The 15648-nt window shown below is 36.9% G+C and overlaps 1 protein-coding gene across 18 annotated transcripts in view; it reads right to left on the bottom strand.

The window, feature by feature from the left end:
* The window catches only part of VPS13B (vacuolar protein sorting 13 homolog B), an 897698-nt gene that overhangs the window by 814443 nt on the left and 67607 nt on the right, over nucleotides 1–15648 (bottom strand). For all 18 annotated transcript variants that reach the window (XM_063642860.1, XM_055286878.2, XM_063642862.1 and 15 more), the window contains exon 5: nucleotides 9458–9625. In XM_063642860.1, coding sequence (XP_063498930.1) covers nucleotides 9458–9625 — 168 coding nt within the window. The remainder of the gene's footprint in view (nucleotides 1–9457; nucleotides 9626–15648) is intronic.

The following is a 15648-nucleotide window of genomic DNA, read 5'->3' as shown; positions in this document are numbered from 1 at the left end:
AGGATAATGGCCTCTAGCTCTATCCGTTGCTGTAAAGGACATGATCTTGTTCTTTTTTATATCTGCATAGTATTTCACATAGAAAACCAATTTCTTTTCTGTTTTGTTTGTTTTTTGAGACAGAGTCTCACTTTGGCCTGATCTCGGCTTACTGCAACCTCTGCCTCCCAGGTTCAAGCAATTCTTGTGCCTCAGCCTCCCAAGTAGCTGGGATTACAGGTGTGCACCACCATGCCCAGCTAGTGTGGGTGTGTGTGTGTGTATATGTGTGTGTGTATTTTTAATAGAGATGGGGTTTTGGCATGTTGGCCAGGCTTGTCTCGAACTCCTGGCTACAAGTGATCCACCCACCTTGGCCTCCCAAAGTGCTGGGATTACAGGTGTTCCTGGCCAAAAACCTATTTCTTAAGTAAGTTATCAGTTAGTTATTTGTTAAGAATATTTTCAACGGAAAGTAATGAAGTACCCAACTAACTGTGTATTAAGCAGTAAGACATTTGATTATGTCACACAATAATAGTGAAAGTAGGCAGTCCCATGTTTTATGAAAAAAACAGCAATATCCCCAAGGACGCTGGTTCTTTCTCCCTATCTTTCTACCATCTTTTTTTTTTTTTTTTAATTATAATTTAGGTTTTAGGGTACATGTGCACAATGTGCAGGTTTGTTACATATGTATCCATGTGCCATGTTGATTTCCTGTACCCACTAACTTGTCATTTAGCATTAGGTATATCTCCTAATGCTGTCCCTCCCCCCTCCCCCCACCCCACAACAGTCCCCAGAGTGTGATGTTCCCCTTCCTGTGTCCATGAGTTCTCATTGTTCAATTCCCACCTATGAGTGAGAACATGCGGTGTTTGGTTTTTTGTCCTTGTGATAGTTTACTGAGAATGATGGTTTCCAGTTTTATCCACGTCCCTACGAAGGACACAAACTCATCATTTTTTATGGCTGCATAGTATTCCATGGTGTATATGTGCCACATTTTCTTAATCCAGTCTATCGTTGTTGGACATTTGGGTTGGTTCCAACTCTTTGCTATTGTGAATAGTGCCGCAATAAAAATACGTGTGCATGTGTCTTTATAGCAGCATGATTTACAGTCCTTTGGGTATATACCCAGTAATGGGATGGCTGGGTCAAATGGTATTTCTAGTTCTAGATCCCTGAGGAATCGCCACACTGACTTCCACAATGGTTGAACTAGTTTACAGTCCCACCAACAGTGTAAAAGTGTTCCTATTTCTCCACATCCTCTCCAGCACCTGTTGCTTCCTGATTTTTTAATGATGGCCATTCTAACTGGTGTGAGATGGTATCTCACTGTGGTTTTGATTTGCATTTCTCTGATGGCCAGTGATGATGAGCATTTCTTCATGTGTTTTTTGGCTGCATAAATGTCTTCTTTTGAGAAGTGTCTGTTCATGTCCTTTGCCCACTTTTTGATGGGGTTGTTTTTTTCTTGTAAATTTGTTTGAGTTCATTGTAGACCACTGCTCAATGAAATAAAAGAAGATACAAACAAATGGAAGAACATTCCATGCTCATGGATAGGAAGAATCAATATCGTGAAAATGGCCATACTGCCCAAGGTAATTTATAGATTCAATGCCATCCCCATCAAGCTACCAATGACTTTCTTCACAGAATTGGAAAAAACTACTTTAAAGTTCATATGGAACCAAAAAAGAGCCCGCATCGCCAAGTCAATCCTAAGCCAAAAGAACAAAGCTGGAGGCATCATGCTACCTGACTTCAAACTATACTACAAGGCTACAGTAACCAAAACAGCATGGTACTGGTACCACAACAGAGACATAGATCAATGGAACAGAACAGAGCCCTCAGAAATGATGCCGCATATCTACAACTATCTGATCTTTGACAAACCTGACAAAAACAAGCAATGGGGAAAGGATTCCCTATTTAATAAATGGTGCTGGGAAAACTGGCTAGCCATATGTAGAAAGCTGAAACTGGATCCCTTCCTTACACCTTATACAAAAATTAATTCAAGATGGATTAAAGACTTAAATGTTAGACCTAAAACCATTAAAATCCTACAAGAAAACCTAGGCAATACCATTCAGGACATAGGCGTGGGCAAGGACTTCATGTCTAAAACACCAAAAGCAATGGCAACAAAAGCCAAAATTGACAAATGGGATCTAATTAAACTAAAGAGCTTCTGCACAGCAAAAGAAACTACCATCAGAGTGAACAGGCAACCTACAGAATGGGAGAAAATTTTTGCAACCTACTCATCTGACAAAGGGCTATCCTGGCAACTTCTAATTAATTCAACATTTTATTTTATAAGTTTTTAAAAAGTAGAAATTAAAGAAGATGTGTCTAAACAGTATTATTTGCAGATAAATTTCAAAGTTGTCTATTAGTTGAAAAAGATATATGACTACCATATTTCAAATTTACATATTATATGAATAATGATTTAGTTACTAATATTATATATGTACACAAATTAAGAAATTACAATAGTAGGACTAGAAATGAGAAAAAAAATCCTGTAGGTGTTTCCTTCCCTCTTTATGATAACAATGATCATTTTCTGAGTATTTGCTATTACTCAGATACTACACTAAGTCTTTCACATCTCTTATCTGACAATATTTACATGGTCCTGTTAAAAAATGTGAAAACTGAGGCACAGTGGTAATAGTTTGTCTACTTTTTTTTTTTTTTTTTTTTTTTTTTGAGACGGAGTCTCGCTCTGTCGCCCAGGCTGGAGTGCAGTGGCGCAATCTCGGCTCACTGCAAGCTCCGCCTCCCGGGTTCACACCATTCTCCTGTCTCAGCCTCTCCGAGTAGCTAGGACTACAGGCGCCCGCCACGTCTACTGTTATACAGTTTATAAAGATCAGAGCTGTAATTCAAACTCTGGCAACCTTACTACAGAGTGCATGTTCTTATCTACTGTGCTATAAGAATGTAAGCTATTCAGGCCAGGCATGGTGGTGCATGCCTATAATCCCAGCACTTTGGGAGGCCGAGGCGGATTGCTTGAGGCCAGGAGTTCAAAACCAGCCTAGGCAAAGTGGTGAAACACCATCTCTACTACAAATACAACAATTAGCTGGGTGTGGTGGCAAATGCAGAAAATCACAGCTACTCAGGAGACTGAGGCACAAGAATGGCTTGAACCCAGGGGTGGAGCTTGCATTGAGCCAAGATCACACCACTGCGCTCCAGCCTGAACAACAGAGTAAGACTCTCTCTAAAAAAATAAAAAAGAAAGAAAAAGTGAAGTATTCATATTTCAAGGATACCCTAGAACCTAGACAATTATTATTCAGTGAAAGAGGACATTACTGTTTTAAAAGTGTTTTTTCTTAAACACAAAATATAACAGCAACTATATTTCAAAAACTTAGGAAATGAATTCTAATTTTTGGTACTTACTTTAGAAATGTGCTACAATTTAATCAGTAAAATATTATTCATCACTGAAATTAGGGCTCTACAACTATATATGCCAATATATAGAAATATTAAAAGCATAGTATTGACTGAAAACGGCAAACCCAAAATACAACATATAAGAATACTATTTTTAAAAAGAGGGTAGGAAGCTTATTCAAAGAAATAGAGAAAACTTCCAAAACCTGGAGAAAGCAATCAAAGAAAAGCCTAAGACCTTTGGATTCACTGTCATATTCTACCAAACATTTAAAGAACTAATAGCAATATTCACAAACTGTTCCAAAAAATTGAAGTGGAGGGAATTCTTCCAAAATCATTTCCATACTATCCAAAGCAATCTATGAAATCAATGCAATCCCTATCAAAATACCAATGACATTTTTTCACAGACATAAGAAAAAACAATCCTAAAATTTTTATGGAACCACAAAGACCCTAAATACGCAAAGCAACCCCAAGCAAAAAGAACACAGCTGGAGGCATCATACTCCCTGACTTTAAAATATACTAAAAGCAATAATAACCAAAACAGCATGGTACTGGCATAAAAAAAGACACATAGCCCAATAGAATAAAATCAAAAACCCAGAAATAAATCCATGCATTTACAGCCAACTGATTTTCTATATAGTGGCCAAGAAAACACACTGAGGAAAAGAACAGTCTCTTCAATAAATGGTGCTGGGAAAACTGGATATCTATATGCAGAAGAACAAACCTAGACCCTTATCTCTCACTATTTACAAAAATCAACTTGAGATAGATTAAAGACTCAAATGTAAGACCTGACATTGGTCTAGGCAGAGAATTTATGACTAAGACCTCAAAAGCATAGGCAACGTGCTTTTGAATATAAATCTTCCTACCATAAAGACACGCGCATGTGTATGTTCATTGCAGCACTATACACAATAGCAAAGACATGGAATCAACCTAGATGCCCAACAACAGTGAACTAGATAAAGAAAATACGAGACATATACACCATCGAATACTACATAGCCATAAAAAAGGATGAAATCATGTCCTTTGAAGCAATATGGATAGAGCTGGCAGGCATTATCCTAAGCAAATTATGCAGGAACAGAAAACCAAACACTGCATGTTCTCAATTATAAGTGGGAGCTAAGCACTGAGTATACATGGACACAAAGAAGGGAACAATAAATACCAAGCCTACTTGAGGGTGGAGGGTGGGAAGAAGGTAAGAATCAAAAGACTAACCATCAGGTACTATGCTCATTACTTGAGTGACGAAATAATCTGTACACCAAATACATGCAACATGCAATTTACCCAAGTAACAGACCTGCACATGTACCCCCTCAACGTAAAATACAACTTGGAAAGGAAAAAAAAGAAATATTAATTCTCACAGATAATATGGATGGTAATAAATGGATTTAACCATTTTAGAGAACAATCCAGCAATATAAAACATAACTGAATGTTTACATACTCAGTTATTCTTTTTCTGATCATAATTTACAGAATTCAAACATATAACGAGGAAACATAAAAAAGGATGTACATTCCAGCATTATGGGCAATGTCAATATTTTAGAACAACTTGAATGTCAACCACATGGGAGATGATAGGATTCTGCCTCTAACAGTAGAAAAGATTAGATATTCTGAAGAGCTTTATACTGAAATAAAAGTCTTGGAAATTATAATAAAAATATGTAAGGGGGAGGAATGAGTTAAAGGAGAAGGAATAGATAGATGGCCCAATTATTTTATTTTTTAATCCATTATGGCAAGTATTTAGTGCAATCTGATTTGGTGTTAATTGAACATCTTACGTTTATTGGTCTTTGGGGTATACTCTTTTTTACGTGTTTGTTCAAGTCTCTTGTCCATTTTTCTATTGAGTTGTCTATTTTTTTCTTATTGATTTATAGAAGTTACATATTGTGGATATAAGTATATTGTGAATTTTAAGTATCAAGAATATACACTTCCATCTGTGGCTTGCCTTTTTACCCTCATAAAGATATTACAATTCTTATTTTAACTGCAATATTTTAATACAGCCTCATGCATTACTTGTTAGTTAAAAAAAAATGGCATTACTATTATGAAAACACTATTTGTCAGTATCTCTGAAGCTTAACATAGGCCTACACTATGACCCAGTAATTTCACTCCTAGGCATATACCCAACAGAAATGTATGTATATGTCCACCAAAGGACATGTATGAAAATGTTCGCTATAGCATTATTCATTATAGCCAAAACTGGACTTAATTAAATCCATATCAATGGTACACTGAGCAAAAAAATATTTTATTCACAACACGGACCAGACCTGCAAACTCGCCATCCCACATATATCCAGGAAAGACCAGTGCAGGCAGAACCCCAACCCTTGCTCACCTGATTGTGCAGGGAGAGGGAATAGATATATACACACAGAAATGAACTATTGTTACAGACAAAAACCTGAATAAATTTCACTTACATAATATTGAGCAATATAATCTAGGCCCAAAATACATACGGTTCCATTCATACAAAAATTTAAAAAGAGTCAAAACCCTACTATGGTGTCAGATGTCAGTAAAGTGGCTGCTTTGGGGAAAGAAGGAGCAGTAGTAAGTGAGTATATGTACAACAAGCACTTCTGGGTGCTGACATTGTTCAATTTCTTGAGCTTGGTGGTGGTTACAAGAGTATGTTCATTTTGTGGTATGTCGTTTAGCTATGTGGGTTTTTTGTTTGTTTGTTTGTTTTGGGGTTTTTTTTTCTGAGGTGGAGTCTCACTCTATCGCCAAGGCTAGAGTGCAGTGGCACAATCTCGGCTCACTGCAGCCTCTGCTTCCCCGGTTCAAGCGATTCTCCTGCCTCAGCCTCCCAAGTAGCTAGGATTACAGGCACCTGCCACCATGCCCAGCTAATTTTTTTGTATTTTTAGTAGAGATGGTGTTTCACCATGTTGGCCAGGCTGGTCTCAAACTCCTGACCTCAGGTGATCCGCCCGCTTCAGCCTCTCAAAATGCTGGGATTACAGGTGTGAGCCACCACACTCGGCCAGCTATGTGTTTTTGCTTAACGCTCTTTCTTGCATGTTATGCTTCAATTAAAAAAAATTATTAAAAAAAAACTAATAAAAGGGAAAATAATAGTTTCTTCCTCAGAGAGTTAAAGGGTTAAACAAGATAATTAACATAAAATATATAACACTAGCCCTGGTACTAAATAAACAGAAGATACTATTTTCACTGTCTTTATCACCACCATCATCATGAGCTTTCATATGGTATATTTGCTTCTGAAGAGTACACTGGCAAGTTAGAAGCAGTCATTTTATAAATGACTCACCGAAGTTTGCACTATAAATTAGCAGCGGAGAGAAGATTCGAACTAAGATCTTCCAACTCCTGATCCAGAATTCTAATTCACTATAAATAATTTCCCAAAGTAAAATTGGCATTGCTTCTACACCAAAAATTAAATTTCTGGGTGGGCACAGTGGCTCACGCCTGTAATCCCAGCATTCTGGGAGGCTGAGGCAAGCAGATCACTTGAGGTCAGGAATTCAAGACCAGACTGGCCAACATGGTGAAACCCCATCTCTACCAAAAATATAAAAATTAGCCAGGTATGCTGGCAGGCGCCTAGAGTCCCAGCTACTTGGGAGGCTGAGGCAGGAGAATCGCTTGAACCCGGGAGGCAGAAGTTGCAGAGAGCCAAGATCGTGTCACTGCACTTCAGCCTGAGTTGACAGAGCAAGACTCTGTCTCAAAAAAATTAATTAATTAAAATAAAATTTCTTCACCAAAAATGTCAACTCATTAATACAATCCTACATTGTCCAGTTCTATTTGTTTTCTATTTTCCATAGCTGCTTCTTCCAGCTTTTTAATCAAATATTTCTTTCCACAGAAGATGCAAAGGAGGCATTAACGATATATAAGAAATGATGCTTGGGCCTTACCTACACCCTTATTTATGCTCATAACAAAGCTGTAAAATCAGGACTACTCTCCTTTTGTTAAATGTGAAGACTAAAGCTTAGAAAACACATAATAAAAAAACTCTATTCCAGTTCTGCTACTTCCTAGTTGTATGCCTTAATCAGGCAAGTTAAATACTCTTGAGACTCAATTTCACTTTGCTTTAACCCTTTAACTGGGATTTATGATGAATAAATGAACATATGACTAAATATTAAAAAGAGATAAAAAGAGGCTTCAGGATAACCAAGAAATTCCAGGCCTGCCATGGTGGCTCACACCTGTAATCCCAACACTTTGGGAAGCCAAGGCGGGTGGATCGCTTGAGCAGAGGAATTTGAGACCAGCCTGGGCAACAGGGCAAAACTCCATCTCTACAAAAAAATACAAAAATTAGTCAGGCATGGTAGTGCATGCCTGTGGTCCCAGCTACTTGGGAGGCTAAGATGGGAGGATCACCTGAGCCCAGGAAGTCGAGGCTGCAGTGAGCCAAGATAGCACCACTGCACTCCAGACTGGGCAACAGAATGAGACCCTTTCTCAAAAAGGAAAGGGGGAAGAGAGAAGGGGGCAGGGGAGAATCGGGGAAAGGGAAGGGAGAATGAAAGGAAGAGGGGAGGGGGGACGGTGGGGAGAGGGGAGGAAAAGAAGAAAGAAATTCCAAATGTGCTTTGGAACACACAAGCCTAAAACATAAATCAATCAGATACATTGCCTTGCCTTCACCAAGCTTTGTAAATGCAACATGATGCCTTTCACCTTTCAAAAACAAACAATTCAAACTAAATATCATTTAACTTTTATTGCTACAACCCATGGCACTATCAAATATAGTCATGCACTGCATAACAATACCTAAGTCAACAACAGACCATATATCTATGATGGTTGTCTCATAAGATTATAATACTATATTTTTACTATACCTTTTCTGTTTTTAGATACACAAATACCACTGTGTTACAACTACCTACAATACTCAGCACAGTAACATGCTGTACAGGTTTGCAGCCTAGGAGCAATAACAGCCTATACCATATACCTGAGGTGTGTACTGGCTATACCATCTAGGTTTGTGTGTACACTCTATGATGTTTGCATAACAATAAAATCGCCTAGGATGCATTTCTCAGAATATGTCCCTGTTGTTAAGCAATGCATGACTGTATTCTACATCACATTTGAAACAAGCATGTGGCAAGTAAGAAAGAATGAAAATTAAAAGTATTAAAAAACAAGTATAGGCCAGGCATGGTGGCTCATTCCTGTAATCTCAGCAATTTGGGGGGCAAAGGCAGGCAAATCGCTAGAGCTCAGGAGTTCAAGACCAACCTGGGCAACGTGGCAAAACCTTGTCTCTACAAAAAAACACAAAAATTTGGCCAGGTGCGGTGGCTCACACCTGTAATCCCAGCACTTTGGAAGGCCAAGGTGGGAGATCACAAGGTCAAAAGATGGAGACCATCCTGGCTAACATAGTGAGACCCCATCTCTACTAAAAATACAAAAAATTAGCTGGGCATGGTGGCAGGCGCCTGTAGTCCCAGCTACTCGGGAGGCTGAGGCAGGAGAATGGCGTGAACCCGGGGAGGCAGAACTTGCAGTGAGCCGAGATTGCGCCACTGCACTCCAGCCTGGGCAACAGAGCAAGACTCCATCTCAAAAAAAAAAATAGCCGAGCGTAGCAGCATGTGCCTGTAGTTCCAGCTACTCAAGAGTCTGAGGTGAGAGGATTGGTTGAGCCTGGGACGCAGAGGTTGCAGTGAGCTGAGATCACACCACTGCACTCTAGCCTGGGCAACAGAGCCAGACCCTGTCTTAAAAACAAACAAACAAACAAACAAAAACCACAAGTATAGATTTCTGAATTTGGAGTGTCTACTAACCTCCTGTAATTATATGCAACATTTTGTATATGTGCATTTTTTTCCCACACTGGAGGTATGAAGATTTCATAACATTTACCAGCAAGTCAGTTGGCCCAAAGAAGGGTTGAGTTAAGGTAATTGTTTCAATTATGGAAAAATATACAGTATTCTTGATATTTACTCACCAGAAATATCCATGAATGCACGATCCCATAATTCACCTACTGTATAACATTCTGCAGAAGTGATGTTGACGGAAAGAACGATATCATCTTCAACATATTTTAGTATGAGATTATTTATCACAATGTTTACATTGTTTACAACTCGTCTAATCAGACTTTGCACATAACCTATAAAATAGAAAGAATTTAATTAGCCACAAATCTCTCAGTAAATAATTATTTCTTAAAATGTTATTGAACTTAATGTATGAGAAAGGTGGGTATTATTTAGCATATTTCCCAAAGAGAAACTAAAGTTCAGATAGGTTAAACGGCTTGCCAAAGTGACACAGGTAATAAGTAGCAGATCGACCCCAACAAATGTCATTATCAAGAAGTTCTCTAGTGAAGTATTCACATACTAAGAGAAACCACAAAGACCATATATATTTTTGATAACATAATACTAGATCCCATACAATGATTATCCTATTCTACAAGTACTTTCTTTGATTTTTGCTTATTGTATTATATAAACATTTTCCAAAATGAAGCAGTGTTACTATATGCTGATTATACAGTACATTAGAAGATGGTCTTCTTTAAGCTTAAGCTTCTTTTTAAACCAGCTACCTTCATCTCTTCCTAGTTTAGCCATAAAAATGTTTAAAAGTTATGCCTGGGATAGAAGAAACATGACCATCATAACGGATTCAACTCTATTCACTTACTAATATCTAATGTTAAAATAGAGTAGAGGGGAAAATATGAATGAAGAAGAAAATGTAGACAGGAAGAGTTAAATAAGTATTTTTTTAAATACTACCATGAAGAAGACAGAAAAATGAAAAAACAAAAGTATGGAAGGAAGGAGAATGTATAAAAGTAGAATAAGAACACAGCGAAATAAGAAAAAGAAACAGAAATACAGGTTAACTCAAAACACTAAAAGTAATTAATGAACATTCTATTTCTCCATGGCTTGCTTAGAATCTCTAAAATTTTTCTTTTAATTTCATGCTACTGAGGAATACTCCATAATCTTACTTATGTTTCTCAAGTAAGTGTGTACATGGATACATTATTGAGAAATTTAGTTAAAAATATAAATAACACTTTATAAAAAACATTTTAAAAGCCAGGAGAAAAAAAATTAATCTTTTTCACTGTAAAAAGCTAACTAAAAGGTAATGCATTTCCACTATTAAAGAAAACTATTTAAAAGGTAATTAAAATTTTAGCTATTTCAAGAAATAACCATATGGTTGTATTCTTTAACCCAGAATTTTACTGGACAAAACAGAATCAACTTCTGTCAGCATCTGACATTGTTAACACCTACACTAAAGCCTGCTGGGAGAAAGCTTACTTAAATCTATTCAACCATAACATGTTTGCAAAACCCAACTCCTTCATTCATTCCCAATGATGCAAATAGGAAAGAAATGTAATACAACTTAGATGCGAGGTTTTCTCCTATATAGAAACTATTAGCAGCTTTTAGAGTGCCAATTATCACATGCTATAAAATTAACATTCAAAATATTAATAGATTTAAAGTAACAATTACTCTTTCATGAGTAGATGCTAAAATAATTCTTAACAAATGAGACCTCCAAAAGAAATTTTAAGTATCAACATTTTAACCTTAGAATGTACATAACCCCGTATTATTACTACTCAATGCAGATTTTAAAAATAAAAATAGGGCCGAGCGCAGTGGCTCACGCCTGTAATCCCAGCACTTTGGGAGGCCGAGGCAGGTGAATCACAAGGTCAAAAGATGGAGACCATCCTGGCTGACACTGTGAAACCCCGACTCTACTAAAAATACAAAAAATTTAGCCAGGCGTGGTGGCAGGCACCTGTAGTCCCAGCTACTCAGGAGGCTGAGGGAGGAGGATAGCGTGAACCCAGGAGGCGGAGCTTGCAGTGAGCCGAGATCGTGCCACTGCACTCCAGCCTGGGCAACAGAGCAAGACTCCGTCTCAAAAATAAATAAATAAAAATAAAAATGTTTCCAAGAAGTCAAGTGAGCATGACTAATATTGGTTTCCCTATTTCTTAAAAACCTGTCATGAATAGGGAACTCTTTTTTTTTTTTTTTTTGAGACGAGTCTCTCTCTATTGCTCAGACTGGAATGCAATGGCATGATCTCAGCTCACGACAACCTCCACCTCCTGGGTTCAAGTGATTCTCCTGCCTCAGCCTCTTGAGTAGCTAGGATTACAGGCACGTGCCACCACATCAGGCTAATTTTTGTATTTTTTTAGTAGAGATGGGGTTTCACCATGTTGGCCAGGCTGGTTTCGAACTCCTGACCTCGTGATCCACCCTCCTCAGCTTCCCAAAGTACTGGGATTACAGGCATGAGCCACCATGCCTGGCCAATACAGTACTCTTAAAAACCATGTAAGCATTCATGAGTTTTTATTATCTTTAAAACAGTATCAAAAATAGCACAGAAGTATAATGCAAAGTAATAGAAACAAAACACAATATGTATTTTAACTGATAGAACACTACTGATGGATTGTTCATCTTTTTAAAAATATTTTCTGGCTGGGCATGGTGGCTCACACCTATAATCCCAGCACTTTGGGAGGCCGAAGCAGGCAGATCATTTGAGCTCAGGGGTTCGAGATCAGCCTGGGCAACATGGTAAAACCCCGTCTCTACAAAAATACAAAAATTAACTGTGTGTCGTGGCATCTGCCTTTAGTCCCAGCTACTCAGGAGGCTAAGGCAAGAGAATCGCTTGAGCACCAGAGGCGGAGGTTGCAGTGAGCCAAAGTTGCACCATCACACTCCAGCCTGGGTGACAGGAGTTAAACCCTGTCTCAAAATATATATATATATTTTTTTCTTTCCATTTTGTATTATAAAACTGACATACAAATTGAGATGAATAAGCCAATTCACCAAAGTAAAAGAATCAAATATCGAAAGAACTACTTCTGTAGAAGACTATCGCTGTTTCCTTATTAAAAATGCAATGTCAAAATAAGTAACAGAAACTTATCAGTGGAATAAATGACACACCATCTCTATAATCCCTCACAGTAACTTGGTTCTAAGCAAGGTACAAGATAGTGTCAAGTAGATCTAATAGCTCTCATCACTCCATACTTAGAGACTCCCTGGGAGTATATTTGTTCATCATCCGGGTGTACTCCACAAGCATCTGAAAACAGAAGTTCACACTAAGGATGAGAACCTACAAGAAGTAATATTAGATGGCTCTAAAACAGCCTGCTACTAGTCAACCTCTCTCCAGAAATTCTTATTATCTACCTCTCCCCATACCTCCCATATAGATGTATGTTTCTTCCAAACATACATCTATATCCACAGGCCCAGATGAAAACACTAATTTTCACTAACTTTACTCGTGTTCTTCCTCCTTTTTAGAATACTTTTTGTCCATTCGCACTTCTTGTTCAGTTGCAGTATAATTTTCCTCTGCCTTGTATTGTCTTCTCCAATGTCCTCCATCCTACACCTCAACATTAAAGAGAAATGTCTCTACCACTTTTCTTGGGCTTATGTTACTATTAGTCATTTTTTTATGTATATGTATGCTTATCTTCTCTGATAAACTGTGAAGTCCTAGAGAAAAAAGATTATATCTTATTTATTTCTCTGATGGTCTTAAATGGCATGTATCAAAAAATTTTGGTTACAAAGAGACACCATCTGCAATTGATTCATCTTGATGTGGTCACTGGGAAGCCAAGTTGCTCATAATCAGAAATTCCATGGTTGATGACTTGGTTACAGTACATAAAAACATCATAGTCAAGTTTTTGGTGTAAAATTTATTTGAGCATTATGTAGCATCAGATAGGAAATTTATGCTCAAATGGTTAAAGGGAAAATAAATTCTTTAGAATGTTCTTGTCTTTTATGAAATGCTGAAATTCTTTCAAAATAAAAACTTTGTTAAAAGGGCAAGAATAAAAAATATTTATTGTCAATGTTATAGACAGGCCCAATAAAATATGAATTAAAAACATTTATCAGATTTAATAGCTAGGTAATAATTTTGGGCAATTACTGTAGGAGCTAAAAAAACCGATGTGAGTTGCTGATACTATATTATTTAAGATGGTCACAGAAGTTCTAGACAATGAAATAAAGGGAAAAAAGAGAAATTAGTTGTATAAGTATTGCAAAGGAGGGAAAAAAGTCATTTCACAAAGACGACAGTACTTTTTATATAGAAACTCCAAAAGAAGCGACTAAAAAGTACTGAATACTGGTCAGCTAACAAAATATAAAAATTAGCTTTCCTCACAAAAAAGTGATAAAAAGAAAATGGTAAAAATGGAAATCTCAATTAGCAATAAAATGTATGATAGCATTTTCCACCTATAAAAGTTTTAAGAGATGTTTTTTAATAATAAAAAACAGCATTAGATTAAAAATGTGATTGGAATAAAGTATTGTTACAAACTTTTCACAGAGTAATTTAGCTATTTTATGCCAAAAACCTTAAAAGTACTCACAAATTTTGACTCTATAAATTGGAAAGGATTTTTCCTAAAGAAATAAGCAGGGGTGTATGCAAAGACTTACCTACATATGTTTGCTAAAGCATTTTACAAAACTAAAAATAACAAATAACCTAAATATCAAACCAAAAAAAAGGACTGGTTAAATAAACTGTAGAAGAGTTATACAGCAGGATTGTATGCCATTGATTGAAATAACAATGTAAAAAATGTGAATGGCCTGGAAACATGTTTTTGGCATAACATTAAATGAAAAATTTAGGTTATAAAAAATTGTTTGTGTGTGCATATGTGTGAGTGTGGGTGTATAAAGGAAGAAAAGACTCCAAAGGTTGTACACCAGAATGTTAACCGGTTTCAGTTCTGGGTAAGATAAAGTAAGCACTCCACCCTGTCTTTCCCAGTGACTGCAGCCATAAAACCTGCAGAGAATGTATGGAGCAGCTACTTCAGGGCTCTCAAAAAGTAAATAGTAGGCATGAGATGAGAAACAAGAACAAAAAACAGAGTGAACAAAGAAAAACAACAAATGAAATGGCAGAAGCAAATACAACCACATCAATAATTATATTCTAATTTAATCACATTGTGGTCAGAGAGAAAGACACATGATAGTGATGCTTTGAAATTTCTCAAGACTTCCTTTTCAACCAAGTCTTTGTTAATATCTGTAGATACTCAATGTGTGCATCAAAAGAAATGTATACTGTCTTATGTGCCTAGTGCAGAGTTTACATGTATCTACTAAAACAAAATTTTGATATCCAGTGAACTAATCTGGAGATTTTTTTTTCCTGCTTGATTTAAGACATTTCAAAGTCACATTGTTAGGTACATACAAAGTCAATGTGTATCTTCTGGAGAACTATATCTTTTATTATAATTTAGTATCTTTATTACCTATCTCCATTAATGTTTTTTGTCTTTAGTTTTCTTTTTTTTGTCTCATTTTTATACCAAAGATACAGATTTATTTTTGGCTACTATTTGTCTCTTACATTATCTCCCATACTTTCATTTTTGATCTGTTTTGCCTCTGTTTCATGGGTGTGTTCAGAAGCCACACACACCTGGACATGACAACTCCCTCCTTTTAGTGCCCAAATGATATTACTTGTGATTCATTAGAGCTCATCTTCCTGTGATTGATAGTTTAAAAGGCTCCTATCCTAAACAGTTAATTCTTTGAGGGCAAAAATAGCCTTCAATGAGCTGCTCTAGCATATTATTCAAATAGTGATACACATTTAGGGAAATAAACAGCCTGTCTCCACTGAACAATAATTTGAAATTCGGTCAAATTAAAATGAAATAAAGGCTCTCTAATGATCACGTTTTCTGTAATAAAATATAAACATCAGCTATCTTGAAGGTTATTAACAAAATAATAGTTTGAAGCATAATCCATTTAAGAATGGATTGACACGTTAATAAGAAAGAACACCTGTATGGCGGAGAAGCTAGCTATCCATCAATAATTTGTGCTCCCACTTCAGGAATGTGGAATTGCTACTGAGATTTAACTTCTAAGTCATAAGTAATATCCCTGCAAACAGTTTTCCTCAATGAAATTTGATCAGAGGAATACACATCACTTCCAGCCTGGGGATATTAAGAAGCAGACAGGTCTTCTCCAGACTCTTTCCTCTTGAAAAGGCTGAAAGCAGCAGAATCCAAAGTCTGGCCTAAAAGATACC

This window comes from Symphalangus syndactylus, chromosome 7 (genome assembly GCF_028878055.3).
Source record: "Symphalangus syndactylus isolate Jambi chromosome 7, NHGRI_mSymSyn1-v2.1_pri, whole genome shotgun sequence".
In the NCBI taxonomy this organism is placed as follows: domain Eukaryota; kingdom Metazoa; phylum Chordata; class Mammalia; order Primates; family Hylobatidae; genus Symphalangus; species Symphalangus syndactylus.
The sequence above is the reverse complement of the archived record's forward strand: the minus strand, read 5'-3'. Positions and strand labels throughout refer to the sequence as shown.